Here is a 23,526-nt window from a genome sequence, read left to right as displayed (position 1 = left end):
TCAAGCTCACTTCCCTCTCCATTCTGCCGCCTGGTAGCCGATGCAGGTGGGGCTTCGCTATGCCACGGCTGGGTTACGTCGACAACGCACTCCAGGAACGTTAGCCTGAGGTGATAGTCGGAAAGGCTGCTTTATAACGCGACAATTTTAAAGGCCTTGAAGTAGAAACAGACGAGAACACCGGGCACACTGACATAAATCGCGGTTCCATGTATCCGTATTTCCAACCGAACTGCAGCGTTCGGAGAAAGCGCGACTCTCTAAGACGAACAAGCGCCGAACGAAAACGCGTTCCTCGAAGATTACCCATCAAAGCCGCTCGACCGCAATAGCCACGTTCACAAATTGTGAGTCCCTGGTTCCGGCGCAGGGCGGTCGGCGTTGAAGAGGCTCCGAACACAGCAGGAAAAGGAGGAAGACTGCTAGCAAGCGTCGAGACGTAGACCCAAAGCAGATGCGTATAAATTATTCGGTCCTCTTCGGACGTACCATGTATTCCATTGCCTAATATATCCTGTTTGTTTTCCTCAAAACATGTAGTTCTTTTATCTGTTACCAAATAATAACGGACTCATAGTTAAAAGTCATCCCACAGCCCTCGTCTTCCTGGCGTCGGAGTCAGAGTCGTGAGCGAAAACTAACTGGACTGACTCTGGCAGTCGGTAATTTTCGTTGTCTATATTTTACAGGTAATTTCAACAGTGTCTCAACGGCAGCTTCAGAGATGGGTAAGCATAGGCTTGTGGGGTTTAACGTCCCAAAGCGACTCAGGCTATGAGAGACGCCGTAGTGGAGGACTCCGGAAATTTAGAGCACCTGGGGTTCTTTAGCGTGCACTGACATGGCACAGCACGCGGGCACCTTGCTTTTCGCCTCCATCGAAAAGCGGCCGCCGAGACCGGGATTCGATCCCGCTTCCTTGGGCACGGTGGTCGAGCGCTGTAACCACTGCACCACCCTGGCGGGGCGATGGGTAGGCATAGCATATTGTATATTATCTAAACGTGTAAAGCACTGAAACCCCGAAACGAATCTGGTGACTGCTCGAAAAGGCCTGCATCTCGGGAAAACAAGAGTCTGGGTTAGTTCACTTGCGTTATGGGGGAGCATATGCACCCCTTTTAAGCCAAGGTGTCGCTTCCTGTCGGCACCCTTCACCCCGTTCGCGGCGTCCTCGGAAGCCGATGCAGTCGGGCGGGAGCGAAAACCACGCACAATTGTGCCGGTCGAGATAAGCAAACAGGCACGCTTAACGACACACAAGCACACACACACACGACTACGAGGTTATCAGGCGCGGATTCACTCCAGAAACGACTCCGCCGCCGGAGCAAACAAGCTTTCAAGAGCGATACGTGACACGGAAAATGGCAGCACGGCACAATGGAGCGTTCCTTCCTTCGCTGAACACGTGTATTCAAACACATTTTGCATGTGAGCTACAACAGTTTGCGAGATATGGATTCACAGAAAGACATTTCAGCGCTACCTCGCTAACAAGCCAGCTGATGTATTTCTAGTGGGTGCCCCGCAGTAGCGGATTAGTGGATAGGGCGCTCGACTGCTGACCCTAGCACGCGGGATGGAATCTTGGCCGCGTCCGACGCTGTCCAATTGAAGCGAAATGCAAATGCACACCCGTGTTGTACGATTTCGGTGCATGTTAATGAGCGCTACTCGGCAGTCGAAATTGCCGGAGCGCTCCCCCGCAGCATTCGTCAAAGACGATGTCGCTTTGAGACGCGCCATATATACAATACTATTGCATACCATACCATACCATACCATACCATACCATACCATACCATACCATACCATACCATACCATACCATACCATACCATACCATACCATACCATACCATACCATACCATACCATACCATACCATGCACATCATACACAATATATATGTATGCCATGCGCAATTCCTTACACCTTGACCTTGCTATGATACTGCACTGTAAAGTATCATTTCTCCAAAAAAGTTGGCAATGCATCTAGTTCTGTGAGCAAGAATGAAAATTATTCGCTTTTTACGCAGTATAATGCGCGATATGCCGAACAGTATTTGGTTAACGCGAGCTGTCTGTCACCCCCAGGTTCGAAAAAGTGCACATAAAAGCTGACAGCACTGAAGACCCGTCAGCTCTGACAGCCACGCAGCTACATGCACATCGCGAAACGGCAAATATACGCGTGGCCGCCACCTCACTCCGCGATCACAGAGCCCCTGAACTTGAGGGGAGAGCGAGGATTCCTTTATGCGTGCGCACAGCGCAGCGAATTAATGCCTCCATACGCTTTGCATGGCAAACATGCCGAGAGTGAGCGAGCCCAACGCACAGGGGGAACCTTTCGGCGTCTCAAGGACGACCTCGACGGTGCGAAGATGAAGTCCGGGAATCGGTCGCGCCTGTGCTATGCATGGCCGGCTATGAGACTCGAACAGAGCGCCATTCTTGAGCGAACGGAGGAAGCAACTCTGCTTCCGGAGCTTACTCGAGCTCGATCGATGTCTGGCAAGATGCCCTAACTGTGGTATTAATGGACTGACTCGAAGTGTGAGATCCCTTCAGCTGAGACAGCAATACCGACGTATACGGATTGCCACAAATCCGCAGGGAGCTGAAGCCGTACGAACGTAAAATTCGTTCCATCTACACATGATCGGACCATAACAAGAACACAGACGTACAGATCGGAGGTGTGGGGTAGCTAAGTCAGGCATTAGTATGGTTTCCAAACTTCACTTGACTCGTGTCTGGCGAGCAGCAGTAGAGGTTTCCAAGTATCAGCGCTCAGTGGAGTTGGCCATTTGAAGCACACCGCTAAAACACGAACGAGGACTTCTCTTCAACCTTGGTGGTTCGAATAATCACAGACCTCGCGGACATGCAAGGGGCATCTCCGAAGCCAAGGAGTGAAGGTCTCTAGAAGCGTCGCATCGTGGTTATGGCTAATCGCAGAACAGCGCCGAGGCTGTCTAGCGCATAAGCAGCTAGGGCTGTGATGCGTCAAGCACAAGGTTATAATAGTTTGTTTAATGAAGCACACTTCATTTATTCTGCAGTTTGTGCAAGACATTTCTTTCCATCGGAAACACGACAAATCAACAAAATAATTCCAAGAGAAATCAGCAAAAGTTTTCATTTGAAAATACAGTAAAACAATTTTTATTATGATGTTAAAGGTTCACGCATGAGAATGAAACGAGGTTCAGAGTGAGTTCTCCACGTGTTTCACATACGGGTTTGACTTGCTTTGTCAACGAAAAGTCGTACATTATATGTGTGCGTACAAAAACACAAGCAAAACTTGTACGCGAAAATGAAAAAAAAAAAAATTTGCCTAAAAGCGCCGCTAAATGCAACATCAAAATCAACAAACGATCAGAGGCAAATGGCCGTTGACCTGCTTTGTGCAAGTACGTAAAACAGTTAATAACAATGATAAACAGTAATTTACAGTTAACAGTGGGATTCCGACAGTTGTACACGTTTAGGAGAGCGCTAGCCGACTGCACCAACAAGCTTTTTTTTTCGCTTAAAAGGTGGAGTGGCGCTCAGGGTTGCTATTTGCGTTTTTACCCTGTTATATAGACTCACTTCTCCCATTTTCTCTAAACAACGCAAGAAAAGAAAGCCATGTAGCAGCTTCGGTGGCCACGACATAGTATACGCTGAAACTGCCCGTTTCGCCGATAGAGGCGGTCCACTTACGAGGCCAAGCTGGCATCGGGTTCCCTCTGACGGATGAGGCAGCAGAGAGATTATCCCATTCGACCGAACTAAGCTGGTTCACCATTTGGCGCCGTCAGCCTTCCGCTTCCATCACGGTAAGCGCGCCTGCTAAAGCTCCACAGCGTGATTGTATAGCACACAAATGACCACATCGGAGTGATTCCAAACGCCGTTTTACGCATTTCTTCATAGCCAAGGTATTTAAGAGGATCATATCATTCATTAAAAAAACAAGAAAAAAAAACAGGAAGACTTACACCATAGTAATATAATTGTGGGCGGAAAACAAAGCAGGCTAATAATGTGTTGGGTTTTATGGCACACAGGCAGCTCAGGCCATCATGCGCCAAACTCAGGGTTAAATGCGTTGTGTTAAAAATTATACTTCTGTATAGGTCAAATTGGTCAGATAGGGTAGTTCAGAGTTTCTTTAGAAGGTTCACTTCCTCTAAAGAAAAAAAAAATCCAGAACACGTGAAATCTCAACAAAGGTCTTTCTCCTAGCGAGAGGCTTGGTTGTAATTGGATGTGTTAGTTATGGGTATTAAAAATGCCTTTTTCTTATTTCCTAAAGTTTTGTGTATGGCAGCAGAGCACAGTTTATTGTTAATTCGTCATCACAAACTTCGCATGTAGGCTTTCTTGTTTGAGGAGCATAGGTAATGCTGGGAAACGCACATCAATTATTTTTGCAAAAAACTTTCTTCTGTTGTAGGTGCACTGTCACGGTGTCGCAGCACTTTGCTCTTAAAATGTAAAATTCAGATTTATTATGCACTCTTCCATTCCCATTTAACTTACTGTAATTTAGTATGATCTACGACGACAAAGACTAATATAGACAAATTAATTGTACTACAAAAAAAGAATCGTTCGCCTGATTGCTAACCTTGAACGATCATTTCCCACAACAGACATCTTTCAAACACATAACATCATTCGCATCGACAATCTTTATGAATTCTGTCTTCTGCAAACAATGTATTTTCCTTCCGACAATGTCACAAATCATTTATCAACGTTGGCATCTTTAGAATTTTGCCATGCTTCGGTGGACACAAGGAATCAAGACACATGGACAATGCCGTTTTTTCGTAATAACTACAAATTGCAGTCTTTAATTCATAACCTCCCTCGCACTTTGAATATTTTTAAAAACACTTCTGGCTTTACCAAAAAAGTACTGAGCTATTTTGTTAAATTATGAAATGAATATATCTTGCTTTGATTTGTTTATATGCATTATTTCCGTATGTATTGTGTTACCTTTGTGCAGATGGCTGTAAGGTTCTCTTATTTACTTGATTTGCATTAATATAGCAATCTTCTATTTTCTCTTATTTACTTTACAGCTCTGTTACTTTTGTATGAAACTTTTTTTTTATACGTGAGTCTTTCTGATGTTTCTTTTCTGCTGTATATGGCGAGTTTTCATTATGTTTGTATTATTTCATTGTTAGATTTTTGTTGACACGCTTGCTGTGTACGCCATGCCTTGCAACGGTTTCCTGGACTTAGTCAAGCTGCACTAGCAGCTTTTATCCAGGAAACCTTCCAACAAAACTGGAAAATAAACTGAACTGAACTGAATTGTGTATGTTCAATGCGCAGGCGACATAGGATTGCTTCAATAATGTGCTTTTGATGGCAGCATAACTTCCATTCTTCAATGATGAGCTTAACCAGATGCAGTATGTTGTTTACTCCATTATGCCATGAAGTCTGCCATGCTACGAGACATGCCTTTTTGTTATTACCATGATAGTCATCCTTCTCGTTCTCACCGATTCCACATGTGGCCAGAGACCGAGCGGAAATTTATTTGTCTTTGCTTCTGTTTGTCAGCCTTTGGCATTTTGCATTACATCTCCAATTAAGGCCTTTATTGCATTTTTGTGGCACAGTGCTATGAGTAGGCTTTAAGTCTGAGTAGATAATGTTTTTAATGTTTTTCTTTAATATTGTTTCTACAGCTATTGAGACGTACAGCATAACATTCAGCAGTAAAAATTGATGAGCATAGATGTTACCTCGCCGTTTCCTTCCATCACTTCCAATGTATTGGGCTGTTTTTTAACCATCTGTATAGAAAGTCGTGTATTTTATGAAGTTTCTCGTCTAGTCTAAAAACTTGCAATATGTGCGGGCGTGGAGCTTGCCTTTTACCAAAGCGCGTTACCGTGAACAATCAACGGTCAGCTAGGTGGAGCTTCCCAAGACGTGGTTTGCTAGGAATGATTCATGGAGAAGATAAAAGGCTAACATACTACAAACATACATTGTTATCGTTTTAAAATGAAGAATTGTAACAGCAATGTCTTCATATTTACTTTTGAGCTGATTTTCCTGGTTGCAGTGCCACTCTGTATAAAAATAGCGACACCTCCTGAGAGTCGACCCGACTTCTCTCAGCCGCACAAAGATATTTTAGTGTTCAGATTTTTTTTTTCCAGGTCCTAAGTTAGTTTCTTGTAAACATAGCAGCCCAAGAAATTGTGAGAGATATTTAATGTCGCTGACGTTCTTAGGAAGACTTCGGCAGTTCCAAAGAATGAGGAACGCCGTTTTCATTTCATTAAGAGAATGCATGCGATCAAAAATGTAGGATTCTGGTCTGTCGTGGTCCTTTATTCGGGGATCTTCGCTTCTTTTCCTCTGAACGGAGTTGTGCAGCCGCTGCAGCTGAGGCGAACAAGGAATGGTGTCCGTCGCCTGTTCGGAGGCACTGGGCGCACGCAGGACATGCGGGTGCATGCTTTTCAGGCTTCTGCTCGGAGAAAGCCTTGTGCATGGGCTACGCGTCACTTTCGGTGTGACGCGTTTTGATAGACGTCGTAATTCGTACTCCGCAGGCGACGATTTTAAAGCTGCACCAGAAATATCCCAAACTTGTTGGATCATCGTGAAGGACAGTCGCGTTTTCAAGATCCTGAAAACTGGTATGGTAAATACAATTGGCCAGATATATGTGTGATTAAGATAACCCGAAATTTATTCAAATTAACATTAAGTTAACATTATCTTCCTATTTTTGTTATGTGCACCTATATTGGTATCACTGTACCGCAAAAGTCCTCATATTACACCTAGAAGCCTATTTTTAAATGTTAGAGGCAGACTTCGCCGAAACGCTGTATAATCTCAATCTGTTGCTGCTAAGCGCGGTGTAGGAGGCGCGCCGTGAATCGGTAAGTACAACTGGGCGTTAAAGCAAGGGACCATGGCTGGCTTTAGCCAAATGGGTGTTCATGCCGAAACAGAACGAATAAGAGCATACTTACACGAGAACAATCAAGTTTCTTTCAGTTCTGAGTTTGTTTTGCGTTTTTTTTTTTTTTTTTTTTTTTTTTTGCCTGGCAGTTTCGATGGGAGGCTGCTCCACTGGAATGGGAACCCACCGTCAACCCATAAAACAGCCGTAACCATGAACAGTACAGTGTTGGCGCTGGGTCACTCGCGAGTCGCGGCGACGGGGTCGGACTTAGCGCCGAGATATTTGTGAAGCGGACGAGAGCGATGCGTATAAAGATAACGCCGACTCGATACTCATCTTATACGACAGCACCTGTATTACAGTACGGTACGGTACCATACACGCTTGTCTCGTTCAGCGCGACAAAGGGTGATACCGGCTGGCAGCCTGAGGGAAATTCTTTTTCGTGCTGCGCAATCCACGCTTATGCGAAGGCCTGCTATGACATTGACGAAAAGGCGTCCGCTGTGAAAGTGGTTGGAAAACCGAACATGCGCTATTTTGCTCATCAATACCGACGCAAAACCATAAAATATCCGCAAAACCCGACACAGACTGAATGGCTGTGAGGTTTCGTCGACGAATATTTTTCGGTACGTCAAATATTCGGATGTTTTGTGTTTGCGAAATCCTTCCCGCCTATTTTTGTTCGTGCAATCAAGTGACGGTGGGTGGTATATGGTGAAACAGTCAGTCGTATTAACCTTAATCTAAAGATAGATGTGCTTCACCAGGTCCAGTACTCGCGGAAAAGGTGTATTCTCTTCTGCCGACTGGGGCGAATTCAGCGGCCTTCAAAGGCACAACGTGCGACCGACTGTTTCGGCGTATACTACCGCCACCCCTTCAATGGGGGAACAAAAATAGGCGCGAAGGATTTCGAAAACAGAAACCATGCGAGCACTTCACGGACGAAAAATATGTGTCATTACACGTACCTTAATCGACACCCTGTCTTTGCGAAACTAATTATGCTTCATCGCAATTCATTCTATGGCGAGAAAACAATCAGGAGACACCCCAAGGAACATTGCTCGAATCATCGAATTGGAAAGGTCCTATGCGGAACGACTCAGCAGTGTGTGAAGGGACAGGAGAAGTACAGCCTTTGTCAAAAGTGCAGAGCCCAGGAGGTCTGTTTCTGAGCCGTTTATTGGAGCTGATTTAGCATTAGTGGAGGTCCCTAAAACTGGAGAGGGTAGGACAAAAAATATTCTTACAATCAAGGGACAAGGAACACTGGAAATGAATTACAAGCCGCACGAAGTGGCTCAGAAGCAGACCCCACGGACTTTACACTTATGACAAAGGCTGTACACTACGGTTCTATGGCTAACTGTCGCGATGCGTCGATGCAATGACCCAAGCAAAAAGAAGAAAATTGCCAAACTCTTTTGCGAAGGAACTGGCAAGAACGCGGAATGTAAATGTGCACACAGACGATAAGAGTACAGGCTGATCCGACTGTCCAACGATGCCGAAGTTGAAGAATGCGACTTGCATTGTGTTTGGTCGCGATGAGTGACGAATAAACAGCTGAGGATACAATAAGCCAATCGCAATGTTATATCTTGTGTTTAGTGGGGCAGCCTCATTTATTATACATTTTAATACATTTGCTTCCCTTAGAAACCTGAAAAAAAAAAATACAGGAATGAATTTAGCTTCGTTTAAGAACTTAATGGCAAAGGCCTTTCCTCTTTTTCTTCTTCATCTATCTTGCGTGTCCGTGTACTCGTAATTTCATTGCTTTCTTTTCTTTGGCTTCGTCATCAGAACATATTGTGACGTCATTACCGGCGAAATTATGTGTTGAAGTTAGAACCTATTGCCACGTCTCACTGACATCTCGCGGACATCTTGTAGACGCGAGGTATTCACCATGAGCCTAGAAAGCTTTCGCCTTGAAATTTCTAAGAATGAGCAATATACTCCCTAACGCAAAATTTGAGCCCAGTTCAAATTTCGGCAGGGTCGCTTTGTCGGCGGCGATGATCTTCTGCCCCGGGCCCCGGCGGCGCTAACTACAGGGTCCTCTCGGAGGGAGCGGCTAGCTTCGGTGAATAACTACGTTCTGGATTTGCTTGTTACCAGTCTGAGACGTCTGCTCTCCTCTTTAATGCCGCCAAGCAGAACTTTATTTCACATCCTGGAGTATGCAGTCATTGTATTGGGTATACGATATCCGAGCAGCGGTGTGATCGAGTTCCTACGCTGAAGAGCTGCGAGTAGGCGTGTAGAATGCAAATAAGGCTGTTTGCAACGTTATATATTGCCACCTGGTGTCTCCATCTTCTTGCTGCGCCTGGAAGAAGAGGACACTGAAGTTGACTCGCGTGCTGAGCGCCGAACGTTTTGCCTGCTGGTACAGCTTCGTCTTGTCGTCTGTTACGTCTAGCCCTGTTGTCCGTGACATATTTTGGTGTCGGCGCAGGGTATCGATCCCAGTATATGTCCCGCACTCCTCCGCATACCCAGGATTCAGGTCCTGTGCCAATTGACACGCCTGTTCACCGCACTAGCCGGAGGAACCTAGGCCTACCACCTGAGCACGGGCCGTTGGAATTCACCACCGCAGCCGCCCCTCGACCTGTCATGCAAACGCCAACGTATTACACTTTCCAGAACCCACGACTGCCTAAGGTTTTCCACGGCTGTCAGACGGAAGACGTCGAAGACTGGCTCACCCAGTTTGAACGCGTCGCCGCATTTAATCAGTGGGACGACGCCGCAAAGCTCAGGAACGTCTTCTTCAGCCTGGAAGATGGCGCTCGTACATGGTACGAGAATCGCGAAGGCGCCCTAACATCGTGGCGCGAGTTCTGCCGCTGCATCCTGGACACCTACACCAGCCCGGATCGCCGAGAACGAGCGGAAAGGGCTTTACGCTCTCGCATACAGATGCCGAACGAGACCATAACCATGTACGTGGAGGACATGACTAGGCTGTTCCGACGATCTGACCCGGCCATGCCCGAAGAGAAAAAGGTACGCCATCTCATGCACGGCGTTAAGGAACAACTGTTCGCTGGGCTCGTGCGCAATCCGCCGAGCACAGTTGCAGAGTTTCTTTCGGAGGCAGTCACGATGGAAAGGATGCTCCAGCAGCGGTCTACGACCTACGACAGGCCGGTACTCGCCGCTTCGCTCACGGAGCCGCATTCGGCCTTCCGGGCTAGTCCCGACCTTCTTCGCGACATCATCCGGTCCATTCTGCGCGAAGAGCTCCAGACGCTCTTCGGTGCTCCCCAGCCGACGATCGGCTCTATCGCTAGTATTGTCCGAGAAGAGCTCCAACAAGCATTTCGGCCTTCGGTACCATCCGCTAACCCGCCATCCTTTTCCACCGAGCCCTGTCGGCCAACCTATGCGGACATCTTGCGACGTGCCCCAACCGATTCCACACAATTACCGCCACCCGACCAAGGCTCGCTGTATTCAGCCCACCCCGAACCGTACATCGACAACCGCCGACCACCCTACCGAAAGGCAGACCTGTGGCGTGCCCCAAATCGGCAGCGCCTGTGCTTCCATTGCGGGGAACCTGGCCACCTGTATCGACAGTGCCCATATCGACAACTGGGACTGAAGGGTTTCCCCATCGACATGCGTAGCCCTCCTTTAGGCCAACGACCCCGGGATATTGAGGACTACGTAGCCCAGCAGCGCATGGCGCCAACTTCTAGACGACAGTCACGATCTCCGTCTCCACGCCGACTATCCTCGCAGCCCAGCTCCTCCTGGATGGCGCAGCGACGGCCGTCTAGTCCGAGCCGGGAAAACTAAAGACAGCGACCTCAGGGGGCGAGGCCGCTTCAAATCGACGCAACGAAGACCCCCCGACAACGCCACCCGTGAGCGACCGCGACTTGACGGCCCCGACGACAGTTCGTACACGTGAAGATAGACTCTCGCTGGATATACCCGTGGTCCTCGACGGCTATAAGGTTAGCGCATTGGTAGACACTGGTGCTGATTTTTCCATTTTAAGCGGGAAGCTAGCGGCGCTTCTAAAAAAAGTGATGACGCCATGGTCTGGCACGCAGATTCGAACCGCTGGCGGGCATGTCGTAACTCCGAGCGGTCAGTGCACGGCGAGAGTCCAAATTCGCAACTCCACGTTTGTTGTAAGCTGCCTTGTAATACCTGACTGCTCCCGCGACTGTATCCTTGGTGTCGATTTTCTTCGGGAGTATGGGGCCATTATCGATCTCCGGAAGCGTACCGTGACCTTTTCAACTGAGAAAGCGGATGATACTGACACCGCAGACCGCCAAAGCCACGCCCCTCTTCGAATTTCCGCCGAGAGCGTTTCTATTCCGCCACGTTCCAGTGTTTTTGTGACCGTTAACTGCGATGAACTGCGTGACGGAACGGCGGTCGCTGAGGGCAACCAGTCCCTTTTGCTCACCCACGGTATCACCTCGGCGCGGAGTCTCATCCATCTCCGTAACGGCCGATCTGAGCTCCTGGTGACTAACTTCACGAACGAGCCCCGCCATCTTTTCCGCGCTACCGCTATCGCATTCGCCGACGCCTTAGCGGACGTTTCTGAATGTTTTACGTTCGGAGAAGTTGAAAATGTGCACCCATCCCTTGATCGTCTGGATATTAGTACAGATCTCTCGGAAACGCAGCAGCACGACCTACGTTCTCTTCTTTTAAAATACAGTGCTTGTTTCGCGACATCATCGAAAATTCGGCAGACGCCTCTTGTGAAGCACCGTATAATTACTCCCGACGATGCCCGCCCTATACGCCAGCAGCCGTACCGCATCTCAACGACCGAACGTGAAGCGATTCACACACAGGTTCAGGAGATGCTTCGTGATGGTGTCATCCAACCCTCCAACAGTCCGTGGTCGTCCCCTGTCGTGCTTGTGAAAAAAAAGGATGGCACCCTTCGCTTCTGTGTTGACTATCGAAAGTTGAACGACATCACTAAAAAAGACGTCTACCCGCTGCCCCGTATCGACGATTCACTCGACAAGCTTCGTCGCGCCCAGTACTTCTCCTCCATTGACTTGAAGAGCGGGTACTGGCAGATTGAGGTTGATGAGCGGGACCGCGAAAAAACAGCTTTTGTTACCCCAGATGGACTGTATGAGTTTAAAGTGCTGCCATTCGGCCTATGTTCAGCGCCGGCTACTTTTCAGCGCATGATGGACACCGTTCTCGCTGGCCTCAAATGGCAAATCTGTTTAGTTTATCTCGACGACGTTGTCGTGTTCTCTGAAACCTTTGGAGAACACCTTGAACGCCTTCGAGCAGTATTAGATGCCCTCCGGTCAGCTGACTTGACGCTCAAGCCCGAAAAGTGCCACTTTGGCTACAAAGAGTTGAAGTTTCTTGGTCATCTCGTGAGTGCCGCAGGCGTTAGGCCAGACCCCGACAAAACTGCCGCTGTCGCAAAATTTCCCGTTCCTACCACGAAGAGGAGTTTAAAACGTTTCCTGGGTTTGTGTGCGTACTACCGCCGCTTCATCGCCGACTTTTCCAAGGTAGCCGCACCCCTAAACCGCCTCACGCGGGATGATACACAGTTCGTGTGGGCCGCCGAGCAACAGGAGGCTTTTGCGGAGCTGCGCAGACGACTGCAAACTACTCCTGTTCTTGCGCACTTTGATGAAGACGCTACCACCGAAATCCACACCGACGCCAGCAACATCGGCCTTGGCGCTGTACTCATTCAACACCAAGCTGGCGTGGAAAGGGTCATTGCGTATGCCAGCCGCACGCTCTCGCGCGCTGAAACAAATTATTCCACTACGGAAAAGGAATGCCTCGCAGTTGTGTGGGCAGCTATGAAATTTAGGCCTTACCTCTATGGACGCGCGTTTAAAGTCGTTACTGACCACCATTCTCTGTGCTGGCTGGCCAATCTCCGTGATCCATCAGGGCGCCTAGCACGATGGAGCCTTCGCCTTCAAGAATTTGATTACTCCATTGTGTACAAGTCTGGTCAGAAGCACGAAGATGCTGACGCGCTCTCGCGGGCACCCGTCGGATTTGTCGATAACGCCACGGATGACACAAGTTTTCTTGGACTACTGAATGCCTCAGATATAATGACCCGACAGCGAGCTGACCCAGACCTTCGACCTGTCATTGACCACCTGGAGGGTCGCGCTGCTGACGTCCCCCGCCAGTTTGGAAGGCACCGTTCTGCATTCTGTCTTCGGAATGGCGTTTTATTCAAGAAAAACTACAGCACTGTTGATCGAGCGCACCTTCTTGTCGTGCCGGCCGACCTGCGCGACGACATCCTTTTTGCTTGCCACGATGAGCCCACCTCCGGCCACTTAGGCTTTGCACGCACACTCGCTCGAGTTCGTCAAGCCTATTATTGGCCTAAACTTTCTGACGCCGTCCATCGCTACGTCAGAGGCTGCCGCGAGTGTCAACGTCGGAAGGTACCTCCTCTCAAACCCGCGGGTTTGCTCCAACCTGTTATTCCACCTCGGACGCCGTTTGACCAAGTCGGCATCGACCTACTGGGCCCATTTCCGCTGTCATCGACGGGTAACAAATGGATTATAGTCGCGACCGACTATCTCACTCGTTATGCGGAAACCAAGGCAGTGCAGCGGGGCACATCAATTGAGATCGCTCAATTCTTCATGCAGCAAATCGTGTTGCGTCATGGCGCACCGTCCCTAGTCGTAACCGATCGAGGCACCGCCTTTACGGCACAGCTCATGCACGACGTGCTCGAGCTTAGTCATACCAGCCACCGAAAAACTACTGCATATCACCCGCAGACGAATGGCCTCACGGAGAGACTCAACAAAACCATCGCCGACATGATCGCAATGTACATAGACTGGCAGCACAAAAACTGGGATGAAATTCTTCCCTACATCACATATGCCTACAACACGGCCACCCAAGAGACGACGCGTTTTACACCATTTCGCCTAGTCTACGGACGTGACGTTCAGACGATGTTGGATGCTATGCTTCCGACCTGCACAGATGATCATCCACTCATGCCAGACGCCGAACAGTTTGCTCAGCGCGCTGAGGAAGCACGTCAACTTGCCCGAATTCACATTCAGCAACAGCAGGGCACGGATGCACGCCGCTACAACCTCCGTCATCGACACGTCGCCTACCATCCCGGAGAGAAAGTTTGGGTATGGACCCCGGTGCGTCGGCCCGGCTTGTGTGATAAACTGATTTCCCGCTACTTCGGACCTTACGAAGTTCTGCGCCGAGTCACGGAAGTAACATACGAAGTTCTTCCAGTGGGTACTGTGCAGCCCTCGCGTCGGCAACCACGCTCCGAGGTCGTGCACGTCGTCCGCATGAAGCCTTATTTCACGCGGTAGTGCGCTATGCGCTTGTTTCGTTGTTGCGTAGGACACCTTACCTCGCGCTCCGTCCCTTATTTCTCTTTTTTAAGGGGGGGAGTAATGCCACCTGGTGTCTCCATCTTCTTGCTGCGCCTGGAAGAAGAGGACACTGAAGTTGACTCGCGTGCTGAGCGCCGAACGTTTTGCCTGCTGGTACAGCTTCGTCTTGTCGTCTGTTACGTCTAGCCCTGTTGTCCGTGACAATATACCCTTTATTTTTCCAATAGCCACAGCGAGTACGCAATACGCAGCAGTAAAAGCGGCTGCCCACTAAGGTAGCAGTAATGTGTTTTCCCATTTTGCTTGTACGTTTGTACTCCCAACACGTTATTTCTGAACCACCTGTGTAGAATTTCATAGAATTTACACAGTTCTTTAAGGGCCAGGAATTTCTGCAGGATTTGTCGCTCTTTGTAAAACTATGGTAATATGAAATAGCAAACAGTGCGAAGGCTGCGCTATGATGACTGCGGATCGTGCCGTAGGGAACATCGGGAATGGAATTTAGTAATGCTCTAGTTCCTCCCCTTTACCTCAAGGTGGAGTAATAAAGGTTCCCTTGATTGAGGTTCGTCAACGAACCGTGCTTTGGATGTGCACTTCGTAAAAATGGAGTAAACGGGTGAAAGGGATTCGGTAGGGCAGCTCCGAGTGGGCCGTATACTTCTGGCATTTGTAGCAGCGAGATGGCTTCCTATATATTCTGTCTTAATTTTATGTAGCCTACCTCAACGGAATCGCAAAAAATACTTGCCGCAAATGAGGGAACGACGCGCTTCTTGACACTGTCTTCTTTCCTGGTCTTTTTAGTAGACATCAAACATTTCGCTATTTTAGTGATCCCATGCAATTAGGCTTCCTCCGTAAAGCGTTTCAAGTCACCATCAGAGATAGTTCCACGATATGTATTTAGAGAGCTGCGTGGATTGATGGTTAACGCCTATCAAGATCACTATTTGCAACTTTTTGATCTTTCATCATTGTCCCACGATGTCTTTAGGGTTACTGAAACTATGGAGTAAAGCGCAAGTCGAGCAGTTTTCACTGGGTATTCTCTACGGATAACATGAAAAATCGGAATATTTCTTATTATTGCCAAATAACAGCGATGCCAAGTTGGCGCGCCCTCTTTTTTACAGAGAACACAATATCCGTTTACAGTGTATGACGAGATAGCGTTAGTTGTTTCCGTCTGCGGCTCCCTTTGTGGTTTCTCGTTCGCGCACATGTATATTCGTTGGCCCTTAATTACCAATCCCTCAATTTTAGTCTAATATCTCCCACGTTCTTATTAGCATAAAGTTCTATGCTACCGCGTTATCCAGCTACCGTTCGTAAGCGACCACTCGACACTGAAATAATAAAGCCACGCTTTAACCAAGCCGCACAAACGTGACTGTATGGCCTAGGAGTGCCGGACTCGGCATCCGAGAGCCTTGGAAGATTGTTGCCTATCCCGCCATTCCAATTCAGATAAAGCAACCTGAGTTGAGAGCTCCTTCCAACTTTGTGAAAGCATGCGGTATCGTTACATCAATCACAAATAATAGAATAAGCATTGCCTGGCCATACCAGCTGCCAGAGTAGTGCCCCTGATTTTTCTGTCAACAAGGGCGGATTTTCTGCAGAACGGAGGCTCTAACTACATCGCGTTAAAAGAGAAGAGGCCATGAATGAGCCCAACATCGGGATGGAGCAGAAACTTGCATGCAAGCATTGCCCTCTATTACTAGAACCAAATACTCAGGGTGCTGGCCTCACCATCCTCATCGTCAGGAAAAATCAACAACGGAGGAAAAGACAGGTGCGAGAGCTGAAACACAGAACTTTGAGCTCCTAGATGGGAACTTCGAAGGGCTTTCACTTAAGGGTATGACGCTAAAGCTTAGGCTATCCACGATACATACAAAGCCCGATTTAATCAATCCGTGCCTGCGTGACCAAAGGGTAACGTGAATGCTCTTGGCAGGCTCATTCTGACATCACCCTCCCATACGAAAGAGGAGGCTCAAGCCGGCAGCTCCTGCCAATCAATGTCAGCCAACTGTACTTCCATCCAGTTTTCCGCCATGTCAGCTGCCAGCTACCACCTGCCCATAACGCCTACGCAGGCGGACGGCCGCGGAGGCCGGATTTTCGGGGATTTTAGGATTTTCGGGATTTTCGCCGTCTCCAGGAAGCGGGGGCCAAATCGGAGCGTTGGCTCCGCAGAGGGGTGTAAAGGCCCTAAACACGTTGCATCGGTTCAGCCATATGCAGCAGGGGCCCCCTTTTTTCATTTTGCGGACACTAATGCCCCGCACGGCTAAGTATGGGTGTCCGAGGTGTCACACAGTATACACCAAACATCCAACACCTGCGTACACCAAAAAAAAAAAAAAAAAGTTGCTTTGTTTCCGTAGAAACATGCAGGTTTTTTTGTTGGTTGGTTTTTTTGCCGAGCAGTTACCGAAATTCTAAAACGAACTCCCTGAAAAGAAAAATCGTAAAACAGACTGTGTACTGGATTACGAAGTTGCTGTTTAGCACAGGAACTAACCCATAGAATGTGCGCCAGGGCCTAGGTTATGCTGAGGCACAGATCGACAACGTTGTCAAAGTTCCGCAATTCTTTTCCCTTGTGTTTGCTCCTACATATATACTCTCTTTCTGGGACTCCTGTACCGGCGTCAATGCCACTTACCCATTTATCGCAGTTGTTTCATTTACTTTCGACCGCAATGATAGCTTAACTGATAAATACAAAATGGTTAAGCTGCTGAAAGCTGTTCATATAGAAACCACATACAAGCTAAGTTACTTGTCCGCTATGAAAACAATCATTGATACACTAGGCACAGTTGCAACATGATATCTAGTGTCGAAGGCCTCTTATTGAAGATACGAAGAAAAAAAAAAGGCACGCATTAAATACGCATGACTTCCGTTTTCCGCTTTATGGTACGTCTCGTGACCTAACTGGACAAATCTGCTATGAAACTATGGGCTTTTTTGTTTGTTTTACGTTGTTAAGCCATGAAGCGTTAAAACGTGAATACATAAAACACATTCCTGGAACGCGGGGAGCATTGAGCAGCCTTAGAGGGTATCCGAGACTTCTTGAAGCAGCCGCCGGTGCCGGTGGTAGTCGGCACTGAGGCAAGTAAGTCCTCATGCGATTACCAATTTCTCGTTCGTTTTCTTCAGACCACGGTGGCTCGTACAAGCGCCGCATCTTTCTCCGTCGAGCAGCGTCTTTGCCGGAAGACGCGCAGCTCGCTCGGTGCGTCACATATGCGAAACGAGCCAAGTGCACTACAGCTTCGTGATATCCCGGGAAATCTTTGACACAGTGAGTGAGCAAAGAAGCAAAAAAAAATTCACAAGAACTAGGAAACCCGAGACGACTGCAACGAATAAGGAAATCGATGCGGTAGCATCGTATTCGGAGATATCCTATTGTCAAGCCTCGCAAGGGTCATCGAAAGAAGTGCTCCTAGCAGATGTATGCACTCGACGACTGGGGACAGAATCGAGCTGACATGATAGTTTTTTTTTGCTTCTTATGATAACAGTACTTGCCTTATCTGCTCTCAGATCTGTCTGTGTGAACATGTCCCCTCTGCTTTCTTACCCCCGCATACAGACTTTTGACCCGTCGTGCGTAAGCAGTGCTCTCGAAGACAAGATTTGCCGTAAGCAAAAGGTTCCCCATTTCATCATCATTACACCGCTACAAATAGCGTTCATAAGGCGGCGCCGACTCAATATCCGCCCCGGCAGAACATGACCCAGTCAGAAATTACTACAGAACCATGTCAGAAATACGACAAAATATTCCGTAGTCTTGTCGTAACCGACCTTTCGTCAGTGCTGTTTGTAATTTTATTGCTTTTTAGCAGTACTTTTTTTGCATTTTGTAGTTCTCTAATACTTTTCTGTATTAAGCACGCAAAACTGATTTTACTACAAAATTTTCAGTTGTCTCAATATGTTCGCTTTAAAAAATGCAGAAATTTTGTTGCGGCAGCAGAAAATTTTCTGTGCTCTTTTCCGAGTGGGGAGGTTGACGCACGCCGACAGCTCGCGGATTTCTGCGCGTGTTTTGAAGCTGACGAAGCGAATCTGAGTCCCGGCTGGTGTTACAGTGCTCTTAACGTGCAGCGCTCTCTTGTTTCTACTTCCAACAGAATCTATCAGTCGCACCGCAATGAAAAATCGACGAACTGTAGTTAACCAGACCGTTTTCCTCAGTAATAATTGTGGTGGAATCGAAAGAGCTACAGCGTTTAAAAGTGCCAAAACGAAGACATTCCCCGAGGTAATGACACCAGCTGTATTTGTTTGTGACCCCTGTTAACGCAAAGACCTGTTGACGCAAAAAAAGCCCATTCACTCTCAACTTGAAAAAAAAATCGATTTTGAGCGGCGTTGGTTGGTCAGCAAAAATAATTGGTGACAGGAACCAATATGATTTAACGCAGGAGCTATTATTATTTGCATTACAGAAATTGTCCTAATACCCGTCCTGGCCTTCATCTCAGCTTGCAAAGAGCGGCCGGATCGAACTAGACTATCGAATAAGTAATTTCAGGTGGACAAGCTTGCGGCCGCTGCAAAATCTCACGTGCTCTCAAGTCAAACCAAACCTACATGTTATGCGCTCTTGGCCAAACTGGTCCGCTCTGTGATTTTGCCATCCTGCATGATGTGGGAGCTTCGGACTAGGGTCGACCACTTTGGATTCTCGTACCGAATTACCTACTGCGCCTCACCTTGCATTGAATTGGGGAGCTTCGGCAGCGGTAGAACTGGCGACCAATATTTCAGCGGTAGAAAACCGACCGTTGCCATCACCTGTAAGTTATATACCGACTCCTATATGCAGCTTGTGCCGCCCAAGCCGAACTCCTTCCGGAACAGAATGCGAGAAGCGTAGCGTTCGCGCGTCGAACATACTACATATAGCGCGCTCGTGTTCCACACAATTTCCAGGAAGAATTCGCCATTAAATCATACCGAGCCGCGTGTAATCTGACGCGCATAGAAAAGTGTTTTACCGAAGGCAGCGTCACTTGTACCGCACATGTAGTGCAGACAAAGAAAAGCAAGTGAAATAAGTCCATTTGTCTCAGATAGTTCAGACCGCACGCTAAGCCAGAGCAATGCACCCTCCAGGACGTCCTATAGGCCACCTGCCACACAGCAGGTCAACACACACACACATACAAAAAAAAAAAAATGAAAGCTTGGTCAGATAGATTTCACCGAAAGAGAATTCTTCAGCTCGGCAAACCTACTTCGACGCAGACAGCTAAGCATGGCAGCGCCAAGAAACGCTTCCGGGAAGGCTCAGCCAACAGATTCCCATCCCCGAATTGTGCACAAATGCTCTTCGCAGACTCGGCAACTCAACGCGCGCTATTCGCTTCAAGTGCACGGGGCATCGGAGCGTAGCTTCGCAGCATCAACGTCAGCACGCGAAATGCGTATAGTTCGAAAAGTGTACCGTAAAAATTTTAGCTGTCCAGCTTATATCTGAGGATAGGTCCCGAGACCCACGCGACAAGCATCAACAACGTTTGCGCCCTTTTCACCAGCCCACCTGGGCGTTTAGCGAAATCAAGTTGGGTTGACCCCCAATGTACCTTAATGCTGACAGCCTACCAGCGTTCGCCAACAATCAGCTGTCTACATGCAAGTATTCTGGCTAAAATAAAGGCGCCGGGTCAAACGCTGAGGTTTCGTTGGCTTTGCAAATTCCCCGAAAATTGTTCTGGTAAGCTGGGAAAACCTCCATCGAGCCATAGGCGAAAGTTTGAAACTGGTAAAGGGGGTGTACACAAGCGAAGTCATGCAAAGCACTCGCTTCAAGATGCTGCGGCGTGAACTGGGTCATTTGCTAAGGAACATAAATCGGATTCCTCCCGGAAATTTAGAGAGGAAACAAAACATTAAGCGCACGGCTGAGGAACACTGTCAAAGACCGTCGACACAACACAATGCAGAGGCACTCGCCTTCATCCTTGGGCACGCACACGACGAACCACATGCCGGCCATGGTGTCGACGGAGTCGCGGTGTCCGCACTGCGCGCGCTGTCGAACGTCGGCGCACCGCGAAACTGTAGTGACGCGCCCTTCGTTATCGACGCCGCGCGTGTGCCCAAGGCGGGGCCCGCCGCTGTCGGCGCTGCTCGCTGTACACGCCGATGGCGCTTGCGCGACGCCTGTGATGCGTCGCCGGTGGAAGCAGCCGGCTCATTGCCACGCGAGGTGGCGACGTCGGCGGACAAACAAGGTCACGTGTGCTTGTCTGCGGGACGCACTTGGCCCGTTTGTGTGTTGCCACCGGCTGTCGCTACACCCCACATTTGTGTGTCATTGCTGCTGGGTGAACCTATATGCGCGTTCGGCGCTCCTGCCTTGTTTCCCGTCGCCTCGGTGATGCGGCTACGTCACGAGGTGGCAAAGGTGATACCTATAGGCAAGATAAGCGGTGGTCTCTAAGGGTGACAGACTGCATGCATGGACTCCAAGGGATGGCAAACCTATGCACTGATCGGCAGAAAGTAAGGTGGGCGAATGAGGTTAGGAAGTTTACAGGAATCAAATGGACTCAGCTCGCCCAGTGCCGGATTAATTGGAGGGGGTGACTATACCCTACACTGGGTGTAGTCAGGCTGATGATTCGTTACCAAGAGCCCTGTTCGACACTATTCGCGTTTCTTGCGAACATGCGGTGCAAGTGTCATTTAGTCCATATACGAGAAACCAAGTTTGGGGCTGGGACAGGTAGGTCACTGCCGCTTGCGGCGGGGGCTAGCCTGTCCGAATTTTTACCTGTTGTGGGCCGTCATTGCACCCGCCACCTCTTCGGTGATGGACGACGGCTGTCGTTGCGGCGCGCGTCTTTCTCTCCCTCTTTCTTTTCTTTCTTCTCTATTTTCTCTTCTGTCTGCACGAGGCAGCGGAGGTGGCTCAGCTACAGAGCCAGTAGCAGGCCCGTGCATTTTCTTTAGCAACAACGGCCGTCGTCCACCACCGAAGCGGTGGCGGGTGCAATGACGGCCTACAACAGATAAAAATTCAGGGACAGGCCAGCCCCCGCCGCAAGCGGCGGTGATCTACCTGCCCCAGCCCCATGAGGGGAAGCTCGTGCGGACAGAAGAGAAAATAGAGAAGAAAGAAAAAGAAGAGTGAGAGAAAGACGCGCGTCGCAACACCTGTCGTCCACCACCGAAGCGGTGGCGGGTGCAATGACGGCCTACAACAGATAAAATTTGATGGCAGGCTAACCCCCGCCGCAAGCGACGTTGACCTACTAGTCCCAGCCCCTATGGGCCGGGAACAGTCACCCTTCACCACCTCCAAATTGTCAGCAGACCAGTCTTTTAGATTTGGTTTTTGTAGGGTTTAAAATTCCAAAGCGACTCAAGCTATGAGACACGCCGTAGTAGAGGGCTACGGACATTTTGACCGCCTGGGGTTCTTTATCTGCACCGATATCGCACAGCACACGGGCGCCTTCCATTTCGCTTTCATAAAAAAGCGGCCGCCAGGGCTGGGATCCGTTGTCGCGTCCTTCGGTTCAGTAGTTGAGCGCCCTAACCACTGAGCCACCGCGGCGGGGTTTAACTGTAGCCTGTAGGGTTGTTGTTGTTGTGGCTGTAGAAAGAATGAAAAGAAAATGCACGGGCTTACGTAATATGGCCCGCTGGCGTCAGTATACAGAGGAAATGATTACGTGCCCCCACTGTACGACTCTAACGCGCGGCGGCATATCTCATCTACTCTGGGATTGCCCTGTTTTTTCTACTGGATGCTTCGAGATCAAACCCGACCGCCTGAACTACCGTTCCCTTCTAGAAACTGATGCTAACACACAGATGATATTTGCCAAGTATGGCTCGCTTAATGGCCTGATTAGAGCAATATGATTTGAGTGACGACCTAAACAATGAACATTCTGTCTACTCCCATTTACCCCCATTCATGGCCGTGAGCCTTCCCATTCAATAAAGGACATTCAGTCAATCAATCAATGCACGGGCCTGCTACTGGCTCAGTAGCTGAGCTACCTCCGATGCCTGATTTATTTATATAGGAAGGGAAAGACGCGGTAACTGTCTCACTTGTTTTCTGTGGACACCGCAACCGCGCCGTAAGGGAAGGGAGGAAGATGGGAGTGAAAGTGGAAAGAGAGAAAGAGGAGCCCTCGTGCGGACAGGAGAGAAAGTAGAGAAGGAAAGAAGAAAAAAGAGGGAGAGAAAGACGCGCGCCGCAACAGCCGTCATCCACCACCTAAGCGGTGCCGGGTGCAATGACGGCCTACAACAGATAAAATTTCGGTGGAAGGCTAGCGCCCGGCGCAAGCGACGTTGACCTACCTGTCCCAGCCCCGTAGGTCCGCCCCGCCGGGGTGGCGCAGTCGCCCGACTGTTCTTGTGGCTGTAGGAAGATGGAAAAGAAAATGCACGGGCCTGCTACTGGCTCTGTCGCTGAGCCACATCCGCTGCCTCATGCAGACAGAAGAGACTGATTCATTTACAGGAAAGGAAAGGTGCGGTAACTGTCTCACTTGTTTTCTCTGGACACCGCAACCGCGCCGTAAGGGAAGGGAGGAAGGTGGGAGTGAAAGTGGAAAGAGAGAAAGAAAAGCCGTAGTGGAAGGCTGCGGAATAATTTCAACCTCCTGGGGATCTTTAACGTGCACTGACATCGCACAGCACACGGACGCCTCTTCGTTTCGCCTCCATCGAAACGCAGCCGCCGAGGTCGGGTTCGAAAGACAGAAGAGAAAACAGAGAAGAAAGAAAAGGAAAAGGGAGAAAGATACGCGCCGCAGCAACAGCCGTCGTCCACAACCGAAACGGTGGCGGGTGCAATGACGGCCTACAACAGATAAACATTCTGCGGCAGGCCATCTCCCGCCGCAAGCGGCGGTGACCCACCTGCCCCAGCCCCATCAGGGAAATACTAAGACGCCCGACTACTGTGTTGCAGTACCCAGGTTCGAACCCGACCTCGGCGGCTGCGTTTTGATGGAGGCGAAACGAAGGGCGTCCGTGTGCTGTGCGATGTCAGCGCACGTTAAAGATCCACAGGTGGTCGAAATTACTCATTTGCCCTCCACTACGACTCCTCCTTATCTTTTTCCATCTCACTCCCACCTTCCTCCCTTCTCATACGGCGTGGTTG

General features: G+C 49.1%; 1 protein-coding gene across 1 annotated transcript in view; it reads right to left on the bottom strand.

The window, feature by feature from the left end:
• The window catches only part of LOC146178152 (uncharacterized), a 70,093-nt gene extending 49,529 nt beyond the window's left edge, over nt 1–20,564 (bottom strand). The window contains exon 1 of the mRNA XM_084577972.1: nt 20,346–20,564. Within this exon, the coding sequence (XP_084434098.1) occupies nt 20,346–20,388 (43 nt within the window). The 5' untranslated portion in view covers nt 20,389–20,564. The remainder of the gene's footprint in view (nt 1–20,345) is intronic.
• Nucleotides 20,565–23,526: the final 2,962 nt, after the last annotated feature.

The sequence above is a fragment of the Amblyomma maculatum genome, chromosome 9 (assembly GCF_055883805.1).
Source record: "Amblyomma maculatum isolate TAMU_Amacu chromosome 9, ASM5588380v1, whole genome shotgun sequence".
Lineage (NCBI taxonomy): Eukaryota > Metazoa > Arthropoda > Arachnida > Ixodida > Ixodidae > Amblyomma > Amblyomma maculatum.
This window is presented reverse-complemented; position numbering and strand designations above follow the sequence as displayed.